General features: G+C 42.0%; 1 protein-coding gene across 3 annotated transcripts in view; it reads left to right on the top strand.

The window, feature by feature from the left end:
- Window positions 1–24,568, top strand: part of TAF3 (TATA-box binding protein associated factor 3) — a 473,792-nt gene that overhangs the window by 325,061 nt on the left and 124,163 nt on the right. For all 3 annotated transcript variants that reach the window (XM_069229258.1, XM_069229257.1, XM_069229259.1), the window contains one exon: window positions 1,283–1,365. In XM_069229258.1, the coding sequence (XP_069085359.1) occupies window positions 1,283–1,365 (83 nt within the window). The remainder of the gene's footprint in view (window positions 1–1,282; window positions 1,366–24,568) is intronic.

Here is a 24,568-nt window from a genome sequence, read left to right as displayed (position 1 = left end):
TGCCACTCCACTCCTTGACAATCCACTCCATGCCACTCCACGTCACTCTACACAATGCCACTCCACGCCTCTACACAACTACTCTATGCCACTGCACTCTACTCTGCTCTCTGCGCCAATCTACTCTACTACACCACTTCACTCCAACACTCTTCTCTTAACACTGCACTCTGCCACTCAACTCTACACCACACCACTCAGCACACCTCCACTCTGTGCTACGCTACTCTCTGCCACTGCACCACTCTAAGCTACTCTACCCTGCACCACTCTACACTACTGCACTCTGCCACTCTACACCCGGTGCCACTCAGCTCTGCATCACTACTCCAGTGCACTTTGCACCAGTCAACTCTGCGCCACTCAACCGTGCCGACCTGCACTGCGCCACTGCTTTCTACGGAACTGCACGCCGCTGAATTCAATGCCACTTCACTCAATGCCACTGCATTCAGTGTCACTGCACTCTATGCCACTATACTCTACAGTACTCTACTCCAATGCACTTTGCACCAGTCTACTCTATGCCACTCCTGTGTATGCCACTCTACACAGCTCCACACTATGCCACTCCACACTATGCTAGTCCAATAAACCGCACTCTGCCACTGCACAGCACTCTATTCCACTCTTTGCCATTCCACTCTACGACACTCCATGTCACTCTACTCTACCAGTAACTTTTAGCCCTGCAGAACAGCAGCCACTCTGGTGTATAACATTGCTAAAACACATTGGCAAAGCCAATAGCTCTTGCATAGGCGAGAACTATTGGCTTTGCCAATGCTTGTTTTCAATGTTCTCATTCAGCCGCTGAAGGGCATAGGCAAAGATTTTTGTCCATGGAAAACACTACTTAAGTAGATATTCATTTATTAACTGCGATCCCTCATGTCTCGGCAAATAATGATGTAGATGACTAAATAAAATGATGCAGCCTTAAAAATGATCAGCCTTACTTAACAGTCCCTGTATTCCTCCAAACATAAATATTTTCTTAACTTTTTTTGCTAAACGGAATATATTCTGTTGTTTTGCTGTGACAGTTTAACAGTTTTCCCTAGAAGTATTGACGGACAAGTGAGGATTTTGTAAACGTTGTAAACAGCTTGGTGAAAAGTCCATAATGCTCACGTCTGCGAAGAAGCCCACCTGTATCAGCAGATTGCGATGCCTTGTGTTGTGGCATGTTATTGTTCAAAATACTTTAAAGCATTGAAATATGTTTTCATTATCATTATTGGGGAAGCATAATGTGTGTCCTGTGTGCTTCTTTAAACAGATCAAAGTGGAACCAGTTGTGCCTGCTCCTTCGCCGGTTATCCCCAGGCTGACCTTAAGGGTTGGAGCCGGCCAAGACAAAATGTAAGTACATGGCATAGTGTGAGAATTAGTACTGCTTTTACAACCTAGCTGACTCTTTTCAGCCTTCAGTCCGGGAGTTTACCTTCTGATAATAAAAGATGCTTATTCTTTTGAAGTGATGTTAACCAACTGCTGTAGGCAAACTCATTTTGAAGCAGGTGGCTTCATCGTTGTGCATTCTAAAACATTTACAGCTGCTTTGTTGTTGGGAAAAATGTTCACTTTGAACAAGACAATGATTAAGTACAATCTGATGTAGTACCATTAGCTTTTAAGATCGCACTAGTTCATTTCTAAGAGGGGAACCTTTTGTCAATATTGAAATTGTACCTATGCCGTTGAAATGTAAGGTGTCACACCATCTTTGTACCTGTGATGTTGAAACACAAGGCGTTAGTACATTCTTACTTCATTCTGCCCCCTGTACTTGCCTGGAATTTTTGTTTCAAACTTCTTGTTGTCTCGGGGAGGAGTTTTAGTTGTGATGTCAGCAGCATGCAGTTTTCTTGACACTGTTGGCTGCCCAAATGCTTTCTCTCTGTTGTGACTAGCAATGATCTGTGGAGAGTGCCTGTTGCTGAAAGTTGCAGATTTGGCTCTGCATTTGCGCGGATGTGCATTGTTTCTAATGTAAGAACAAATTAACTGTTGGACACAAATAAACGTGTTAGTACGGTTAGCAGGTAAAAGTATGGATGTTATAATATGCATTGCCTTGTTTGACAGTTTGTATTGAATTAGAGACGATGAAATTAAAATGTGCACTATGCTAGTACTGCATGTCTGCAGACATTCTGCATGAGTTGTCTGCTAAGGTAAGTTAGTCTCCCAAAATCCTAAATGAGCCATTTATTTTGTTTATGCAGTTTGGCCCTTCAGCACTAGTACCTTTCCTTCAATGTCATTACCGTTCCTTTATTGATAATAAAAAAAGAAAAAAAAGCTGTATAAGGAGACATCTGGTAACAACAGTATGGACCTAATCATGAAGAACAGAGTTGGGCAGTAACAGAATAAGAACCTACAATAATGCTTTAAAAATATTTACACTACTGGGCCTTAATAAATAGTAATGTGAATAGGCATGACCTATTAGGTATGACATGTTTGTAATACCAAACAAAGAAACATGAAACGCCACATTTGTTCTGTGGCTTGGTGCTGGTGGCATGGCAGCGCTGGACTGACATGGCTTGTACTTGCTCCAAAGGTGTTAAATGAAGACACCAGTTACTGCCTGCCTGAATCACCAATGGGGCTCTCTGATAAAGGGCTAGATATGGTACTGAGACCCAGCAGATTAAAGTGTAGGTGACTTTTTTTTTTTTTTTTGTTCCTGGTCACTTCACTTATTTGGCTGGCCTGCTCGGTGTGCATTGTCCAGTAGTGCTCTCTGCTTTGCTGTTTGCTCTTGTTCCAGCCTGGATTCTGGCAAAAGTGTGATGGAGAGGCCACAGGGGTCATTGCATTTGGTAGCGGTCACAAGCATTTGTGGGGACTTCAGGCACTGTGGACTGCTGGTGAGATGTCTGGCCCAGATCCCACAGTGGCCTCGTCCTCAATGGCTGCATCAGCCAGAATTACTAAAACGCCCTAAATATGCCCATACCTGCAAAGTAGCACAAAACAGAGCAAATAATGGATAAAGAGCACGAGAAGCACAGCGAGGCTACTAGACTTTCCAAGATGCCCAATGCTTCTTGAGATGGTCATGTTGGAGAAATTCCTCCTAGCAAGGAGAGCATCATTGCAGGAGGCAGCCCCGGAGCAGGATCAATGGGAGAGGTGCTGTTATCGGCAGTGAAGGCACTTCAAGTTGGCGATGACGCAGACTTCTTAGCTGCAATTTCTAATAACGATCCCTGCAGACCCCCAGTTATTCTACTATGGTAGAATTATTTTGCCGCTAGAGCTTGGGCTGACATGCTCCTATTACTTCCTCTCTTGTTCCTTCTGGACTTCATTTCAATATAATTGTAACAGGGAATTATAATGGCAGGTTGCTCCCATTGACTGATGTGAGGAAGATTGTATAGGTAAACTTACATCCCAGCGTGAGACTCAGACGGAGGGCGTGACACGCCTTGGGGAGCCTACGCTATTAGAGAAATTGAGTCTTATGAGAATCAAGGATACCTTTTCTCGTCATCAGACTTCTCTAAGGCCAGTAGTCTTGTCACTTCAGACTCAGACCCAAGCAAGATCTGGAGAGCGATACTGAAGCAACTTGGCAGAGAACTTGTTCCAGGTGCTCCATAAAGATGGCGCATGTCACGGTTACTGCCTGGATAAGATAGGGGCCAATGGTGGGATCAGTGAAAATGATCAATCATGGGACCCTGAGGGGGTTGCGCTAACCCCCAGAAATGAGTCCCGGTCAGTCACGTTCAGTGGATATCTCGACCAGGTTTGGCCAAAAGAGGGAATAATCTTGGTATTGAGTGGTCATTAAATCCTGATTGTGTGGTCAAGCCTATGCAGTCTGTTTTGAGAAGAAAAGCAAAGAGCAATAGATTCTCCCTCCCTGTCTTCAGTTTATAACCAGCTTCAACTTCTCAGGGAGGAGTATAAAAAGTATTAATTGGTTCTAAAAACTTCCCATTTAAAAATGCTGGTGGTATTACGGAAGATGACTAAAAACATGGATGTACCACATGGCCACCTGAACAATATAGAGTGCCAGTCCACTAGCCCTATGGAGTTGACACAAGCTATTAAAAGTCACGTTGTGCAACTCGAAAGCAAATTGTGACATGCATAAAAAAATGGAAGACATTGAAAATAGCAGGAGGTGAAACAATCTCCATGTGTAGAGGATTCTGGAAGGGAACGTGGGGGATGATCCTAGAATTCATATTATTCATATATTCAAACACTCTTTCCCTCAACTTAGTGAGTAGGATGTGGACTGCCAGATACAGCGGGCTCATAGATTCCCCTTCTCAAAGCCAAGTAAGGGTAAGGCATCCCACTGCCCCCCCTGCCATCTTGATTTTTATGGGTAATTTATTTTTCAGGCAACCTATATTTCAGCTGGTTCGTCCTTGCAAACCTATTAAAGCCTGTCAAGTAGAGTTTTTTGTCAGGTCCGACTTCTGCTATGAGACGGTAGAACTCAGAATGGGATCTACATAAGACAATTTCATCTTTCCTGCTAATTTGAAGACATGTTTAAGGAGTCAAACTCCTGCAAGGATCCAGGAAAAGCACAGGACTTCCTGAAACATTGGAGGGAACTAAATAATTCTTCAAATTATTATCTGTGCCTTGGCATCTATGTGTTGATACTTGGAAATAGTCTTTTTTTACTATGCCTACCTTTTTTATCTGTGGTATTGTAAGCATAACCGGGTTTCATTGGTGCATTGTGTCTTTTTTGCTCGGTTTGGTTTTTCTTCAGTCTGCTTGTTCTTGATTTGTAAGTAATTGAACTTGGGATACCTGTTTGGGCATATTATTGTTGTTATCGTAGCATACTCTTGTAGTGGGTTTCTTTTCCATCATTCTGCTGCAGCTCAACACAATGGCTAGTTTTGAAGGAGTTTACACTGATGTTCCCCAGAGAAAGCAGAATTGAACTGGGGTGTGCAGAGGGTGAGGGATTAGGTGGGTGTTTTTTTTGCAGAAGGACCCGAAGGGCTATAGGGCACTCCTGGAGTAGCAAAATCAAGCAAAGTGGGTGAGAGTGGAGGAGCATAATGGGCAAAAAGAAAAGGAAGAAGTTTCAACCAAGTTACATCTTGATGCCATACATAGGGAAACTTATGAATAGTACTTTTAATAGTCATAACACGTATGAACATGTACTCGGAGGATCAATAGTATTCGTTCTGCTGATAAGATCTGATATGTTAAAGACCAATTAAGTACTCTGGAACTCCATCTTCTCTGTGTTTAAGAGACTCACCTCACTATCAGTGAATATCCTAAATTGAATAGCCTTGGTCACCATACCCTCCAGCAATTGGGATTGATGTCCCAAAGAGAGGGATGGTACTGCTATCCAAGGAAAAACGTGGGTCACCCATCAGGTCCAGCTTGAAAGGTCTGGGAGATGGCTGATTGTTCATATAGGGAATGACAGTTCACAACTGCCAGTCTGTAATTTTCATTCCAAATAAGGATGATCCAATAATATGAAATATCCTCCTTGGTGACTTCCGTGTATGGCAGGACCCAGTTCTCACATGCGGTGCCTTTGACCTGACTATACATCCAGGGGTGGTGGATTCAGCAACATCTAATGAATCAAGTCAGTGACGCATATGAAAGTCCTGGGCAGCTTTGAAACCTTGATAAAGTCCCTAACTGCTGTTTGGTGGGCATGCCGGGGAAGGGAACACGGTTTTTCTTTCAACTTAATACCACATAGAACATCTTCTTGCATAGCTGTTATTTTTTTTTTTTGTGTATTATTCCCTCTCTGACCATTAAAATAAACTGGATTCTGTAGGATCGCAATACATAGTCATCATTTGTAAAGAAAGCAAATTCAGTAATGCTACACTCCTATGTCATGGGACTTTTTATTGTAAGTTACTGCTGGACCCCATTTAAGAAAACGTTTTAATACCAACAGAGGGTCCACTAGGTTAACAAACAGGTAGGTTGCTCTAAAGGCCTTTGTTCGTGGCTAGACTCTGAGTTACACTATTGGCTAGGGTAAGAAGAATGGTTTGCTGAAGCGCAGCCATAGGAGAAACGTATTTCTTTCAGATAGACATCAAAATTGTTCAGATGTGTATTTTTAATATATTTGGTCAGTTGCCCGCCCTGCGTAGGTAATTAAAGAAAAACATTTGGGATAGGGCATGTTTAAAGTATCAGTTGAACCGTTCGTACTGTTTCTATAATAGTGAGGAGATGGGTCACCTCTTAGCATTTAAAAAAAAAATAGTAATAAAAAAATTGGTTTTGGATATAAGAGATGAGACAGGGAAGATCGTCACAGGCCGTTCAAATATCTTAGCAGCCTTTCTTCAGTTTTATTCCCACCTTCATAATGAAGATTGCAGGACAATTCAGCATATGATTGACAACTACCTCCAGGCTACTGGTTTTAACTAACTTACAGCCGAATAGAGGGCTGAGTCGAATACCCCAATCAAATTCTTTATTTCGGCCAAATAGCCATAAAAGACTAAATAAACAGCCAACAAAAAGACCAACAATAATAATGGCAATTCATATTCAGATTTAATAAATACATGGAACCAGTTTGAAGACACAATAAGACTTATATAAAACGAATAAGACACATTAAATATACAAGATTAAAAACAAGATAAGATAAAATAAAATAAGATAAACAAAAACAGAATCAAAGACGAGGGGGTTCACCCCTGATATTAAGAGACACTTTCCTCTGTCTGATACGCCACATGGTGAACAAATAGCTAGAAAGAGCAAAAACAGCCGACTGCCTGGTATCACTTCTTAATATTCTGAGGGCAGGCCTAAAATTCCTAAAGCACATTCCTAAATTACGACATAGGAGCAAAATCCACTTCTTCCTAGGACTCTAATAGGTGGAACAACAGAAAATAACATGTTCCACAGATTCAACCATGTTTGAATAGAAGGGGCAGTATCTAGTATAGGCAGATACTTCTTGCTTCCAGGAAGCTCTAAACGGATAATAAGCAAGGTAACCCATGCAGAATTCAATATAAAGAGTTTTCGCAGCCGGTGGTTCGATCTCATCCATAAATACTTCCAGTTGATTGACATCTTTAAATTCTATGAAGGAAGCTGTAAGACGACCATTACTGCCAGAACTTAAGGTTAAATAATCACTATGCTGCCATATGCCTCTTTAAGCTCTTGCTAAGAGACTGTTGCAGGTTCTACTGGAGACATCCTTACATTTCTCCCCCCAGTCTGCCGTAGTCTCTTTAACCCCACTTAACCATGAGATCTTGCTGGCACCAGGCAAACAACACCTCTTGTAGGACACTCCGAAAAGAAGCAAGCTCCAGAGATGATGACAACCTCCACCAGTACAACAAGGGTTTTAAACTAACCACATCACTTATTTGTTTCAAGGCAAAACTTGAGCTTGTGTTTCAGAACGTGGGTTGACCAATCAAATTTTTCAGAAAGGATCCCACCCAGATAGTCAAATCTGCCTATACAATCAACCCTTTTGCCATTGTAAGAGGAATTAGGATGAGAGGTTGAGGCATGAGGATTAAACACCATATATTTGGTCTTGCCAAGGTTAACCTCCAATCCTCGCTGCTCGCTGAAAACCGCAAAGCAATCAAAGAGCTTTTGAATGCCCATAGGAGGTTTGGAGAGCAGCCCGGCAGGGCAGGGCAGGGACCTTTGCGCAAGCGAGCGCAGGGTCATAACCCTCACTTTCCGCCAGCTGGGACACTAGATCATTGATGTAAAGAAGGAAAAGAGTGAGGACCAACACACTTCCTTGTCTCACTCCCCTGTCAACAGAGATGGGGTCGGTGAGCTCTCAATGTGGCCCACATCTTACCTGTTCTCAGTGTGTAAGGCAATAATATGACTTTTAAGAGGTAGGCAGGAATGCCCATCTCCCTCATTACACCCTTTCCCCCTAGAGAGACGGTCTGGGGACAAGGACAAAAGCAGATAGGAGATCAACAAAGACTACATATAATCTACTACCCCTCAGAGACACATACTTCCACAACATCTGGAGATGGAATACCTGGTCAATTGTGCCTACGCCCCCTCTAAACCCAGGTTGCAGGGTGTTAAAACATCCCGATCGTCCATCCACTCTTTCTACCTATTCAAAATTACACAGCAAAACAGTTTTTGCACACTATTGATAAGACTGATTGGCCTGTAGTTGGTAGGTAGAGAGCAGCAGCACGTCTTAAATACAGGGATGATCTCTGCCCCAGTCCAAGAAGGGGGTTTGGGTGCAGTAGATAACAGGGTATTAAAGAACAAAACAAAATAAAGGCACCGTAAATCCTTAAACAGCTTCAAAAACCACCGGCCACTTTATCCAGTTCAGGGGCCTTATTAGGGGTAATCGAATCTAAGGCATTAGATATCTCCCTGCTGGTTACACGACGGGCCTGCTGTGATACTAGTTCAACATAAGTCACAATGGGCATCTTATTAGCAGTGATATTACCCTTCATGTGATGCCCCGCCCTGCTAGATATTGCCAGAGATTGATATCCTTCAGAACCAACCTGAAGGGAAGTTTTAGCGCTCACCCCAGACCCTTGAACATATTGCACAGCCCCATTCGAGCCCTGCACTGCTGCTGCTCTAGGATCCACTTCTAGCTCACTAGTGAGAGCAACTGAATACAATTGGGAGAAGAGTTAGACCCAGGCATCTGCCGCAATGTTATCAAGCTGGTCTCCGTTGACACCCGCAACTTTGAATGGCATCCAACATTGTGGCCCACTTGCCCCGTTCCCAATCTTTTTTTCCCTTTCTAACAGTGGGTTTATAAGACAACCTGGCTGCCCAATTGTCCTTCTCGACCCTGTTTTAATACCCCCAGCAGGGCACTTGGAGCATCCCTCCGGGATTTAGAAAACCATGTGGCCTCTTCGTTGGTGTACTGAACACACTTGGACTCTTTAGTGAGCAGATCCCTGAGAGAAACAATCAGGGAATTATGAATTGCACATCAAATCTCCAGAGGGCCCACACAATCCTTGGGTACTTTATCAAACACTAACACATCTAGACCGGCTGCTATGGCCTCTAGCAGCTTGATCAGAGTGCCTTCCGACTCCACCACCATGCTCCAATTAAGCCTGTACTGATTATTCGTATGACGTAACCTGAGGTCTAGGGTCACAGGGGTATTTATCAAGCCAATGTTAAACTCAATAGATTATGATCACTATCCTTCCTTGGTACTGCTTCCATGTCAGCCAAGTCGCATCCTTTTATCCAACCATCTCCAGGATATAGTCAGTTAAACTAGAACGCTGTAGCTGATGGAATGTATATTCCCCTTTCTTATCAGAAAAGGGTTCTGCTATTTCAAGCCTAAAGACCATTGTTAGGTGTAAATGTATTTAGCTGTAGTATTGTAGCAGTGTAATGACGTGGCTTGGAATGATGTGCATGTCACATAGAATCTGGTGACATCGCATGATGATGAGGTTTCCGACATTTGTTGGTGTCTCTCCGTCTTATGCTACGTTTGTGCTCTGTGCCCCTTCTTCGTGTATTTCATCTTGTCTTCAACTAAAGAAATCCTTATGAAAAGGATCTTGTGACTTGTCATTATAAAGTGGCGCTGAGGATGAAGACGGCGGTGGGATAACAAAGCTGTTTTCACTATTTTGTTCAAGGAACGTTTCCGACGCACTTCGACAACTGCCAACAACCTGCTGTGAGTGTATCTTTCCTCCGAGGGGGGCACAGAGATATTTTTCTTGCCAGCGGGTTGTTTTTGGGCAGTTGTGGGTGTTTGTAAAACACCTAAAGCGCGTGCAGTAACGTCTTTCGCAGCGCGTGTAAGGCAGTGTGTGTAGAGTAACTAAAGCGCGCGCGGTAACGTTTTCTGCACGCGCGCCTGTAGTGTGTCCATAACGCGGTTTTCTCGTGCATGCTGCGCGAGTAACACCGCGTATTTAAGCGTCTGTCAAAAGCTGTCAAGTATATAAAAGAGACTCACAGGATCTTCAGGAGTCTCTCTGTTCACACCTTTTTTCTGTTTTTTTCTCTTCTGTGTTCGGCATTTCCTGTTGGTTTCAGGTACACAAAAGAAGGACTACAACTTTTTTGGTTTTGTTCCCTGCAGTTCAGTGGCATAGTGGAAGGACTGTTTTTTTTGTGGTTCTATTCAATTCGGCCATCTTACTTTGGGGAAGAAGACATTTTTTCAGAATTATATATATTTTTTTACTAATTTTATTTTTAAATGTTTTATTTACTTTCAAGAAGTGTTCTAAAAATAAAAAAACAGTTCTCTATATAATGTATATATATTTTTTGTCATTTTTTAACATATGTTTTACAATGCAGAATGTGGTTCCTCCTGCACCTTTTTTGCAAGATCCTGTAGATTCCCCTTTGGAATGGAAGCTCTGGCTATGTTCTTTTAAAGCCTACTTTGGGGCTATTGATGAACACAAATTCAGAACAGAAAGGAAAAAAAGTCTAATGTACTATTATTTGGGGCTGGAAGGTCAGAATATCTTTGATCATTTACCAGCTTACGAAATGGGTGATGAAGAAGAGTTGGATGAATTTGACATGGCGGTTGCACAATTGGACAAACATTTTACCAAAACTAAGAATATTGTTGTACATAGGTATAAGTTTTTTACTAGATCTGAAAATCCCAATGAAATTATTGGCACATTTATCACAGCATTAAAGGTGTTAGCTGCTAAATGTGAATTTGAGAATTTTACTTCTCAATTTATCAGAGATTAATTAGTGGCAAGATGTTATTCCAAAATAATTCAAGAGAAATTACGTACGTGTAAAGATCCTTCGCTGGACAAAGCTATTGATATAGCGAAAAGTATTGAATGTTCTTTATCCAATACAACCATTTCGGGTGCAGTGTCAAGTGTGCAGAGTACTGATAACAAAAAGTATTCCTGTAATGAGAGAAAACAGGATAATTCTTCAACTTCTAGAAACACTTCTTCATTTAAAAACAATCAAAAGACTATATGTTTTAGATGTGGTTCTTCAGCTCATGTATCTTCTTTCAGGAACTGTCTTGCAATTAACCAACAATTTAGGAATTGTAACAAGATTGGGCATTTTTCAAGAGTTTGCAGAAGTGCACGCAAGAATAATGTTCGTTGTGTGATAAGTGAGGATACAGAAAATGTGCAACATGATGATAATAAACTTGTATTAGTCGTTAACGATATTCCAACATCGAATAACAGACTAGTCATGGATCCTGATGTTGATGTATCAATAGAGGGGATTGTTGTTAAACTTTTAGTAGACACAGGAGCTCGTATTACAGTTGTGTCTCACGAAACGTTTGAGTTTTGGGTGTCAAAATCTCTTTTATCTCCTGATGCTTCTACAGTTGCTTTTGAGGGGAGCAAAATTGACTTAATTGGCTATTTTTGGGCTTCCTTGTCAATTTTTAATGAAACCATACAAGGGAAAAGTATATGTGGCCAAAAAGGGGATTCATGTTTTAGGCTTGATTCATCAAGCTGAATTCAAGTTAGTGATTAAACCAGGACGGGAACAACCTGTGTCTATTGAAAATGACAATTCAAATTGTGTTAAAACAATTTCAGACCCTGCAAGAGTTTGGCAACAGAAATTTAATAGATTATTCCAGGACAAGTTAGGAAAAATAACTAATTTCATGCATACGATAAAATTGAAACAGGGTGCTGTGGCTGTTAAACCTAAATTGAGGAATGTTCCTTTCAGTGTAAGAACAGATTTATCCAAATTACTAAAAAAAAATGTGTGACCAAGGAATAATTGAGTAGGTGGAAGCGACGTTGTGGTTGTCTCCCATTGTTTTGGCTAAAAAGAGTGTGCGTAGATTCAAGAAATCTTAATGAGATGATTTGGGTGGACAGTTTTCCTTTACCAAGGATTGATGATCTCATCACAAAAGTTGGGTCGGCTAGTTGGTTCACAAAACTGGATTTGAAGTCAGCATATCATCAAGTAGAATTGGATGTCAATTCCAGGCATCTGACAGCATTTATAACTCCAGGTGGGATTTTTCAGTTTTACAGGCTCCCCTTTGTTTTAGCCTCTGCTGCCTTAGTTTTCCAGAGATTGATGTCTGACATGTTTATTGACAATCGTAATGTAGTGGTTTTCCAGGATGATATTTTGTTTTTTTCGGATACGGAATTAGCACAGGATAACATTTTAGAAGGTCTGTTAGGAACACTGGAAGCTAGGGGAGTCACTTTAAGAAAGGAAAAGTGCACATTCAAGAAATTGAGTATCTCCGACACGTTTGGTTAAGCCAAAACCATGATTAGTCAAAAGTGTTCTAGAAGCTCCTGCTCCTGAGACCAAAGAAAAACTTATCTTTTTTGCGGTTGTGTGAGTTCTATGCCAAATTTAAAAAAAAAAGTTTGCTAGGACCTTTGAGTGTTTTCAATCTGTGCTTAAGAAAAAATCGACTTTTTACTGGTCGTCTGACTGCAATATAGTGTTTGAATAAGTTAAACATGATATTATTAATGCTCCTGTTTTGCAGCCCTTCTCTGAAACTAAGGAACAGTTGTGACAGTGGATGCTTGTGAATTGGGTGCGGTTTTAACACAAATATCAAGCAATGGACATGAAAGCATTATTTGGTTTACTTTGAGAACCTTGCGTCTGTTAGAACGTAAATATTCAGTGATTGAGAAAGAACTTTTGGCTTGCGTATGGAGTGTAGAGAAATTTAAACAATATCTTTGGGGCAGGCATTTTGTTTTAAAAACTGATCATCGACCTTTAGTTGAAATATTGTCAGGAAGGAAAATTAAACGTTCTACAGCTCGTATAGCTAGATTGTCAGCTAAGCTCTTAGAATTTAACTTCTCTGAGTACATTCCTGGGGGTAAGAATTGTAGGGCAGACTGTCTTTCTCGGTTGCCCATTAAAGAGGATGATGAACTAGAATGGGAAACAGAAATTGAGGAATGTTTTGTAGCCTGTATCACTCAGTATGACAAAAATTTGGGTGAGAATGCGTGGATTGAGTCAGTACAGAAGGATAAGTTGTTAGTGGAAGTGATGCATTTGGTAAAGTCTGGTTGGCCCAAAGAGAAGAATCTGTTACCTGAGCTTCAACCTTATTGGAAAGTGTCTGATGAGTTGTCCATTGAAGGAGATAAATTGGTTAGGAGCAATAAGCTTATTCCGCCTGAGTGTTTTAGAACAGATTTAATTGCCAAGGCTCATTCTGGTCATTTGGGTGCGACCATTACTAAAAGAAAATTGAGAACTGATTTCTGGTGGCCTAAAATGGGATCGAAGAATATGTCAGAAACTGTACAAGATGCTCTACGAGTGACAAAGCTTTGGTCAGGTCACGGAGAGTAGTACTGATTCCAGATAGGGCTTGGCAGAAAATTGGTTTAGATTTTTTGGGTCCATATCATGTTTTACCATCTGACATGAGGTATTTTGTAGTGATTGTTGACCATCTTTTGAGGTGGGTTGAGGTGGAATCTGTAAAGTTTCCAACTATCCAGAGTATTATCAATTGTTTAAAAAAAAGTTTTCATCCGTGAAGTTTTTCCGGAACAAATTTTAACTGATAATGGGGTTCAATTTGTTTCAACAGAAGTGCTTCAATTTTTAGGCAAATGTGGCATTAAACACATTAGAACTCCATTGTATCATCTACAAAGCAATGGAATGGTAGAACGATTTAACCGTGTTGTAGTGGATTGTATCCAGATTGCATATAAGAGCAATGTGTCAGTGGATCAAGCTATCTTGTTTGGTCCTATAGCACTACACCACACGTGGACACAGGCAAAAGCCCATTTGAACTTATGAGGGGTAGAATTACACCAACTGAACTCTGCCCTTTTTGGATGATTAAGTTGTTTCATGATGGGTGTAATTTGAAATAAATTTTTGCGAACTGCAAAAAACAATTCACATTTTCTGGGAAAGAAAAGGCTGAGTGGAATAAGAGATAGAAGTGGGAAATTGCATGTAGGAGATTGGGTGAGGGTGAAGAATCCCATGTTAGTTAGGAAAGGTATGTCTAAGTTTAAGGATTCCCAACAAATTCATGACATACGCAGGAATGCCGCAAAACTTTTTGATGGTACTTTGTGGAGTATCACACGGTTAGCTCTGGATCCCAGTATGGAGACACAGAGAATACTTTAATCAACCCATTGAAGATAGCTCTACTGGAAAAGGAAAAGGTGATAAGAGAAGTGTGAGAGCTAGTTATAAGCCTACAAAATTTCAAGATTGTCATGTATTGATACATTCGCTATAAAAAAAAAATCACTGTGTTCTGTAGGAGTGTTATGATATGTATTAAGTTTGTTTAGTTTCTTCTTGTATTTCCCTTAGGCTGTTTTTGTTAATTTTATGGTTTAGTTTTAAGAGGGGAAGAAGTGTAATGACGTGGCTTGGAATGCTATGCATGTCACATAGAATCTGGTGACATCACATGATGATGAGGTTTCCAACATTCGTTGGTGTCTCTCCTTCTTATGCTACGTCTGTGCCCCTTCTTCATGTATTTCATCTTGTGTCTTCAACTAAATAAATCCTTATGAAAAGGATCTTGTGACTCGTCATTATAAGCAGACCACCTTTTCACTGGAGTAATTGTAATACCAGAGACCCCCCACACATTATCCTCTTCACTGGACAGGTTCTCGTGATCAGTGGACAAAGGTTCAAATTTACAATTAAAATCCCCTGCCACCATCTTATAATAATCCTTATTGAAGTTAGCCAAATGATCATTAATCAAATTAATCACTTGCGTCTCATCATTAGTACCCCTAGGACTGCAATAGATATTATACTAATAATAAGCCCGGCTATTGGTGAAGGACAAGGAATTGCACAAACTGTCGGAACTATGTAGATTAAAAACCCTAGGCAAGCAACATAACGATGTTTTAAGACAAATTACTAGACCCCCTCCCCCCCCAGGGCCTCCCCTTCCCAGAAGAGGTGGCTGGCACACAAAAGGTTGCAAGCCCGGCACAATAATGCAGAACTAATGCCCAGGTTTTCTGGAACAGGCAGATGTCAAAATAATCTATAAACGAGCCCCAAAGTGGACATGCCATTTTAGGTGCCAATCTGGCTACTTTCCAGGAAACTAATGTGCTGAAATCAAGGGAACCAGAGTCAAGAAGGCCAGGCCTAAAAGCTACAGAAAAAGGCACTTAGAAAGAGCCATCATCTGTAGGGTGCGACACATTGGTGAATAGGCTCGCCCACATGGCACGGGAAGCTACTATAAGGGATTCCTTCCAGTGAATCAGACGATGAATGTGCCACTCCCATGTTTCCAGCTACTTCTTGGGGGTGTGCCTTAAGTATACAATTAGAAGATGTTTGCTGTCAATCAAGGTCATCCAGGTCAGACAGAGGCAAAAATATATTTGAAGACCGCACTGGGGGCCTATGGGATCTGTTACTCCTGGACGGCGGCAATATACAAGCATCTCTACTGACATTTTGAAGAGGTTTATTAAAAAAAAAAAATCTAAGGAACCAGATTTTTACTGGCAGTCTTCCTACAGTTCCCCATTCTGCTATTATTCAATTGAGTTAATTCCGTGCTCCTGCAAGCAATAACAACACAATCCCCATGACTGTTCTTCACTGAAGGGCCAACCCATTTCACCCTCCTTACAAACAGAATTTCATTATATTTTGGCAAACGAAAATCAGTATTTCGAAGTAGCCAATTACAGACCTTATTTTTAAGGTCGGTTTGTGCTTTGTTGTCGAGCTTTTGAAAGGGAGGAACTTCCGTAGGGTCTCAACATAAGAGCAACAGGCTGGAGGTAGGTCCAACTGAGAAGAGGACCTACTGTCAGTAACTTAGCCCTGCTGGCAACTACGTGCCATGGTTTTCCGCGCTGTCATTTGAAACATATCCCCCGCCAACCCAACTCTTTCATTAGTTATCTGAGAGGGGGTATATGGCTCGACAACTGAGAGAACAGGCCTGGCTTGCCCTTAAGCAGAGTCCTGGAATAAGACACCCCAATCACTGGGGAGGAGATTGAAAGTGCTGTTGTACAATTAGCAATGGGTAAAGCTGAAGGTCCAGACTCCATCCCAATGGATGTTTACAAAAGATACTTTGACTATAATTACCCCAGTACTTGTCAGTTCATCCTCTTTTTTTAAAATCAACATTGCTTTTTGGGGGCGGGGGGAACCTCTATTGCAGTCTGTAAGAAAATAGACCTATTTCAATAAATTGTGATCCTAAAGTCTATATACAAATATTTTCTGACTCAGTGGATCCCAACCTGTGGTCTGGGAACCACTGGGGGTCCGCGAAGCCTCCTCAAAGGGCACATGACTGCTGAGAAAATTAAATAAAATTAACTGATTAGGTCCCCAGCTTTCAGTAATGGATCAATTGGAGAGTTCCAGGATCCCACTAATGATTCAGTGGGGGTTCCTGGGTTCCAGTATTGATAAAGTGGGGGTCCACAGAAGTCAAAAGGTTATGAACCACTGTTCTAACTGATTGGCAACAATCACTTTATTAATTGACCCAAAGCACCATGGATTTGTTCCCTCATGGGGTACTACTTCACACATAAACTTAGCCACGTATGCACTTGATGTTGCACATGAGTTGAAAAAGCCAGCCAAAATGATCCTGTTGGGTGGTGAAGAAGCATTTGACAGTGTCTCCTGCTGAAACCTGTCTGCGGTTATGTTCTCAGTGGCTCGCGGCTAAAGTTAACTATAACTCATGCCCTTGCCATGCACGGTTTTCTTATCAATAATGTTATTGCAAACATTGCAGTGATAATATCAAAGATTCCATACAAGCTCTCATCAGTATATGGAGTAATTAGCTGTGCATGGTGAAGGCACAAGTTATAGTTACTTTAGGGTGCGAGTTATAGTTACTTGAAAGAGTTCTAACCATAACTGCAGAAGTTCTGTGGTTTTGTACGAGTAAACTCAGAACCTAACTATAACATCCCCTGTACCCTTTGGTTTTTTTCAGTGAATTTCTATGTTTTTTTTTACGTAAAGTAATTTTATTTACTATACGTTATTCCAACACCCGCTGCATGCATGCAGCCTTAGGCCGTGCGTGCCGGAGGTTGGTTGCAAGCCCTCGCATTGTAGCCAAGCCCTTACAACCAACCAAAACCGCACCACGTACGGCCTATGGCCGTGCGCACCGCCGGTTGGCCAAAGAGCCTGTCTCTAGACCGGCCGTGGTCAGCCAAATACAATGCTTCTTTTTGCACATGCATTCGTGAAACATTATGAATTATTTGCAAAATATTTGTGGCCAGAGAAATATGCAAATGTATTTATCCTTAAATATCTCCTAAACTACTTAACGGATTTACTCCAAATAACAAAAAGCACAGTCTGCATACTGGCAGGTAGCTTTCTGCCAAATTTGGTGTAATTTCATCATGTGGTTTGGGATGTAGACGGTGTGGACAGGTCCTACGGGAATTAACATGGGAAACGCTCTGTTTTTCTCTGCCCCTGCGTGACAGATCACCCCAAAACTTCCCATGCTCAACAAGAATCAAAGGCCACTTTTTTTTGAAAATTTTGTGAAGATTATTCAAACGGTGTGAAAGATAAAGGCAAGTGGAAGAAAAACTTTTTCTACGGAAACATGATCCCAACTATAACTACCTAGTGGTGACCGCCACTAGTTAACAAGTTAACATACATATATATATATATATATATATATATGTCCAGCTATTGGGTGCATGTGCTCCTAATGCATCATACAAGTGTGGAGGTAGTGAACATGTTCTAAATCTTTGTATTTAAGAACAAGTCTTTGTCCAGATGACAGTTGATGACTTGTGCCCAGTATGTTCCACAAAAGCTTTTTGGTTCTTCTGAAAACGTTCCCAACAGGACAAAGATTCTACGTAGAATATACTAAGACTAAGAATTGTAAGCAGCCTAGAGTTTTTAAACAGTCTTGGCATGACAATTTCTTTGTAACATAGAAGACTGCAAACCACGGACTTACCCATGCACAAGTGCTTGTGCTGGGCTATCAGTAAAGTTTTCGCCATATATTGAAGACTGCAGATATTATGATTTTTAGCACTTTCAAACCTTTGTTAGTTTAACTGAATAGTCTCTCTTTAGACATGTTGTGCATAGTGTATACTGTTCTTAGTAGATAATGATTTATACTGTATGGTGTATTTCTTGTGAGTTTCACTGTCTACAGTCTGGTACAGAGTAAACACTATTTACAGTACCCACTTTTCTAAGCATGTCAGCTTAATTTCTGAATGCAGGTCTGGTGGTTGTGAGGGGTTTGGTACAGATAACGGCTGTACGTAGTAGGTCATTAGTTTTGGAGCAGACTTTGAGTGTCTAGAGGAATTTGGTTTTCTCTGAACAGATTGAACATCGTGTGCAGAAAGGGTTTTCCATAAATCTGTGGTTGATGGGGAGTGTGAAATAGACTACCTATGAACTGTATGGTATAAGGTCAGTGTTGCACATAACACAAGCTTGCTACACCTGAGGGAGCTGTATCTGTGATAGCATTAATGATGCTTCATATTATTCTGAGCTACTTTGTACTTATTTCAGACCTCTAATATTATAACCGTTTATAGATGTAATGTGTACAAAAAAGATTGGATGATGTCATCAGTGATGTAACCAGTAAAGTCAATAATGTCCTGGACATGATTGATGTAATATGTGAGGTCATAAGCAGTGCATGATGGGGGCTGAAGTTATAGTTAGCTCTGCCTCATAATATATCCATATATATATATTTTTGTTTTTTAAAACAAAACTTCAGGTCAGGGGACTAGGTCCCCGAGTCCTGTAATGGCTGCCAGCAACATTTTTTTTGTGTGTTGCTGGCAGTCAGAGTGCTTGCTCGCATGGAGTCTGACTACTGTGCGAATTGGCCCAGTCAGAACATTCTGAATTGTCACTCTCGCAGGAGTCCCTCTGACCGAGTCATCCAGACATGAAATATTTTTAAATCTTAATTGCTTAAGAACTACTAAAGGGACTTAGACCAAATCATCAAAAGCCCAGTCTGTTGACCTAGATCTAGCTTTCTGCCAATTTTGAGGTAATTCCGTTCAGCAGTTTTTACTCTGGTGCTGCAAATAGAAGTCTATGAGAAATGTGCTTTTGGGACCACTTTATTTCTCGGCTCCCACTTGATTGATCATGCTGAAACGTCCTAGGAAAGAGCTGAAGTGGACAGAGCTTTTTTTTTTTTTTTTTAAATACGTTTTGTGGAGAGTTTTTAAACCTGCCAAAGTTATTAGCAAACCAAAAAGTGCCTTGTCTATGGAAAAGCTGACCTAATTATATCTACCCAATGGCAACCACTGGGCAATGTTTTTTAATATATATGCTCAACTTAATCAGTGCCCGTCCGCTGTTCACCGACGTGATTCCAGTCCATTCCAAACTGCCCACTTGAATTCGCCCCACTCTAACCCAAAACAAACTCCTCAACTCCAATCTAAAACAATCCTCCCCACTCCAATTTGCCCCACTGCAAACTAAAACAAAATGCCCCTCTCCAGTCCACCTCATTCAAATGTGCTCCACTTGAATCCAAAACAAATTGCACCACTCCAAATCACCCCACTCAAGTCTTCCCTACTCCAGTCCCAAATAATCTGTCCCACTTCAATCTGCCCCACTCCAGTCTGCCTCACTCCAATCCAAAATAAGATGTCCCACTCAATCTAATTCACCTCACCCCAATCCAATCCAATTCACTTCACCCCTTTCCACTCCACCCCACTCCCATCTACCCCAGCCCACTCCAATCCACCACACACCAACTCAGTGTACCCCGCCCCACTCAATCCAGTTTACCCCACGCCATTCCAATCCATCTCAGTGCAAACCACCCCTCTCCAGTTCACACCAATCTAACTCACTCCACCCCAATCCACCCCTCAGCAATCCAATCCACACCCTCCATTTCAGTCCACTCCAGTCCATCCCACTACACTTCAATCCACTCACTCTACTCCAGTCCACCCTGCTCCAATCAAGTCCACAGCTACCCAGTCCAACCCACTCCAATTCAGTCTACCCACACCGCCTCAGTCCATCCCACTCAATTACAATCCACTTTAATCCACCCCACTCTAGTCCAGTCCACATTAATCCATCCTACTCCATTCCAATACACCCTACTCCACACCACCTTAATCTACCCCACTTCAGTCCATTCCACCCCTCACCAATCAGTCCACCCCGCCAATCCAATCGACCCCCCACCAATCCACCCCACAACTCTCCAATCCAATCCACCCAACTTTAATCAAACCCACTTCACTCCAATCCACCCACTTCAGTCCACCCCACCACTGTCCAGTCCACCACACTCAGCCCATCCCACGCCAATAACCCCACTCAATCCATTCCACCCCACTCTGTCCAGTCCACTTCACTCCAGTCTATTCCTCTCCGCCCCAGTCGAATCCAGTCTACCTTAATCCGGTCTACCCAACTCTGGCCCACCTCACTCTGGTCCAATTCACCCCAGTCCATCTTACCTCAGTGCAATCCAGTCCACTCGAATAAACCCACCCCACCCCAATCCACCTCACCCTACTTAGTCCACTCCACCCCACCCCATTTTCAATCCACCCCACTCTGTCCCAGTTCATCCCATCCCAGTTGTCCACTGCACTCCAATCCATCCAGCCTACACCAATCCAGTCCACCCCATTCCAATCCACTCCACTGCAGTCCACTCCACCCCACTTTAGTTCACCTCACTCCAGTCCATCCGCTCCACCATACTCCAATCCAGCCCACCTCACCTCAATGCAGTCTACCCCACTGCACCCCAAACACCCCAATCCAACACATCCCACCCCAATCCATCCCACTCCAGCCCACCACACCCCAATCCAACCCACCCCATTTCAGTCCACTCTACTCCAGCCCGCTCCACTCCAATCCACTCCACTACACTCTCTGCCAATCCACTCCCTCTATCCCAATCCAATCCACTCCATCCCAGTTCAGTCCACCCCACTCCAGTCCACCCCATTTCAGTCCAGTGAATCCAGTCCACCCCATCACTACACTCCAAATCAACCCAATCCAACGTAATCTACCACACTCGAATCCACCCCTGTCCCATCCACCTCACCCCATTTAAATCCTGACTCCAATCCACCCAACACCAATCCATCCCACTCAATCCGCCCACTCTACCCCGATCGAATACACACCCCACTATCTGTCAACTCCAACCCACTCCACTCCACTCTACCATACACTCTGCCACCAATCTCGACTCCCTTCTTCTAAGCTCTGTGACACTCTAATCCTTCCACTCCACTTTGACGTTCCAACAAATCCCCTCTGACACTCTACTCCCCTCCTCCCCTCTCCACTTTGGCACTTCACACCACTAACTTTTAGTCATGTTGAACAGCAGCCACACTGGTGTGCAGCATGGCAAAACACATTGCTAAAGCCAGTAGCTGTTGTATAGGCGAGAGCTGTTGGCTTTGCCAGTGCTTGTTTTTATTCCCTACATTTCTTTACCTCCACGATCCGCTAAACCCTAAAAAATAAATAAAAAAATAAAAAAACTCCCTTAAACTCTACCCTCACATGAACCCTAAAAAGCCCTACAACTCTTTGCCTGCTCTCTAAACCATAAAAACCTCTTACCTCTGTTTACTTCTAGCCTTCCGTGAATCCTAATTATATCTACCACCCCTTACTTCTACCTTCTCCAACCCCTTACTTCTACCCTCCCCAAAACCCTACAATACCTTACCTATCACAGCCCCCTCTATGGATACATTCTGGGTGACAGTACTAGCATGCTGCAAACTTTTGCAGTAGTAGGCTTATCCCGGCCCTACCAATATATTTGGGGGCTGCGCTTGATACTAGCTACGCCTCTGACTTTTGTAGCACAATATACACTGCACCAGCAGGATTACTACATAACGGAGAATTAACTTTTTTTTGCATTATTTCTATTTGGATGTACATAAATAGATCACCCTTGAAAAAGACAAGTAGACAAAACACATGGCAGCTGCCTATGATTATTTGCACGCACCAGTTCTATTACAGTGTGAGGATTGGATGGATGTCAGGAAGAATTCACTATTATTTTTTACTGTTAGGACTACATTGCACTGAGTGCTTCGGTAAAATCTATTGCAAACCCTTCCTTTCTCTGCCTCTACCCCTCCCTACAAGCCCCTTACCCCCTTCATCTCTCCCCATCCCTAAACCCTTTAAACCTCTCACCCCTTTTACCTCTGTACTTTCATAAAGGCTAATAACCCCTTAACCCCTTTCTGCTCCTTAACACAAACTCCTTCCTGCCTTTACCTCTACCCTCCCTTAAGCCCTAAAAAAACAAAACCATTACTGTTCCTTATCCCTAAACTCCTTAAACGCCTTACCTCTACCGAACCAGTTAAACCCTAATTTTTTTCATAGCCTTTTTATATGTGCATCATTTTTGACCTAAAACCCTTAGACCTAAAGATGTGTGGTAAAAGATGCATACCGCTCGCATGTCAGATTACATTATCAATGACAACACTTACAGTGCAACAGATTTGTAAAATATGGAGATGAAGGTCTGCTGTTTTATCCCAGGTTGCCTTGACACAGATCGTTTCTGAGCTTTTGGTACCACTGTCGCGAGCTACATCTATATGTATAAGATATGCAAAAGAGAATAGCTGCTGCGGTTGCATTCGCCATTCTCTGAAACCTTCAGGTAATAAAAGCAGATATGTCTTCAGTACTACTTCCAATATCTAGATATCCCGGCAGAATTATTTTGATGTGAAGGGCTCCTGGAGTTAAAGTTGGAAGTAGTGAGACTGCAGTATTACTGTCAGCATCTAGAATCCTTCCTGTTTTTTTTTTTTTGTTTTGTTTTACAGAAACTGCTATTTTTCTGTTTTCACTAAACATATTTCAGAATGTTCAGTTCTTTGTAGCTGAAGTCCTGACCTTTTTTAGTGAAATTGTGACTTCCCCGTTAATGCCATTACTGCCATGTGCACGCTCTTCAAATGTGAGTTTTGGGTCATTATTGTCTCATAGCTAACCATCGTAAAAAACTTCAGTTGGATTTTGAACATAGCCATACTGTTCCTGAACTGTTTTTTTTGGCGTGTTTTCTAGTTTTTTATAACATTGTTATAAACATTTCCAACTAACACCAGTTTGTTCCTAAGGGCACATCCAGGATAACAAAAGTTCCCTAACACCACCGTCACCACCGCAGTGCTCCATACTTTCTCCTGTGATCTTCATTCTATGCGCAGTGCCACTTGGTTCTCTACTCAGATAATAGCATCATGATTCACTAATATACTGATAATACACAACTCTGCTGGAAGGTTTCCTCTGCTTCAGGCATCAAATACCTCAAATACTGCTTGCACATCGTCCAGACCTGGATATCCAGCGCCTGCCGGGAGCTCAACCCAGCTAAAACAGAGTTTCTTTTATGTACCAGGAGAAGTAAATAAGGTACACTACAAACCCGGCTTAAAGATGTGAACTTTGACAGCTTTGAACCCCATCCTTCATCAAATGGAACGTGTCATGTATTCACCCTGGACACCAACCTTTGCCTCAAACAATTGCCAAAAAACACAAATCTGACCTGGTACCAGCTTTCCGTTCTAAAGAAAATCAAACCATTTTTTTCCAGAAAGGGCTTTGGGACTGCTGTTTAAGCCCTCATGGTAATCCCCTAATCCACGGCATCCCACATTCCACACTGGCAACCCTTACAGACATCCTACATGATACAGCATGTCTCATCCAGAGCCACAAGAAATATGATCACTTCACCTCCATCCTGATGGAACTCTATTGACTCCTGTTGCGGGCCCACACCATCTTCGAAACCATATGCATTATTTTCAAAGCTATCATGACCAGCATCCATGCTTAATCTTCAAGATAAGCTCATCTCTGGTGGATCTCGGCACACCCTCAGTGAGCACTCTGACTACAAAGTGTTTAAAAAAAAAAAAAGACAGCAGAACTTTTCCATCTATACGCTTAGGATCTGGGACAACCTCCCTTTATCCATTAAGACACTTTCCAACGCTGCTTCAATTTAGTGAAGGGTTGAACACTGACTTCTTTAAAGAACAATACATCACAATGCATTATTCTTCAACAACCCAGCTTCCTTTCCTCTTACTTGTTAATTTGATGCTTGTTTTGGACATGTACAGCGCTCCATTGCCTTATGGCTCGGTTCTCAGTATAAAAATACCCTACTCATACATTTATTAGGTATTCATCATAGTGTACAAAATGGCCTTGATCCATCCTACGGAGTGAAAAAGGGAGGGAGAGAGGGAATTAATAAATTGAAATACTGCACAGGTCATTGACGGCATGTACGCAACACCATACAGTGAGGCATTCCGCCAGGGGGGAGTACTTGATATGTAGCTCAGATTAAACATATTTTCTCCACGCCAGTTTGAGTTGTAAAATTGCTTGATAGCTTGAGAGCTTTTGAGGAGAAATATTCGTGAGCCCATGATTAGTG

This window comes from Pleurodeles waltl, chromosome 4_1 (genome assembly GCF_031143425.1).
Source record: "Pleurodeles waltl isolate 20211129_DDA chromosome 4_1, aPleWal1.hap1.20221129, whole genome shotgun sequence".
NCBI lineage: Eukaryota > Metazoa > Chordata > Amphibia > Caudata > Salamandridae > Pleurodeles > Pleurodeles waltl.
This window is presented reverse-complemented; position numbering and strand designations above follow the sequence as displayed.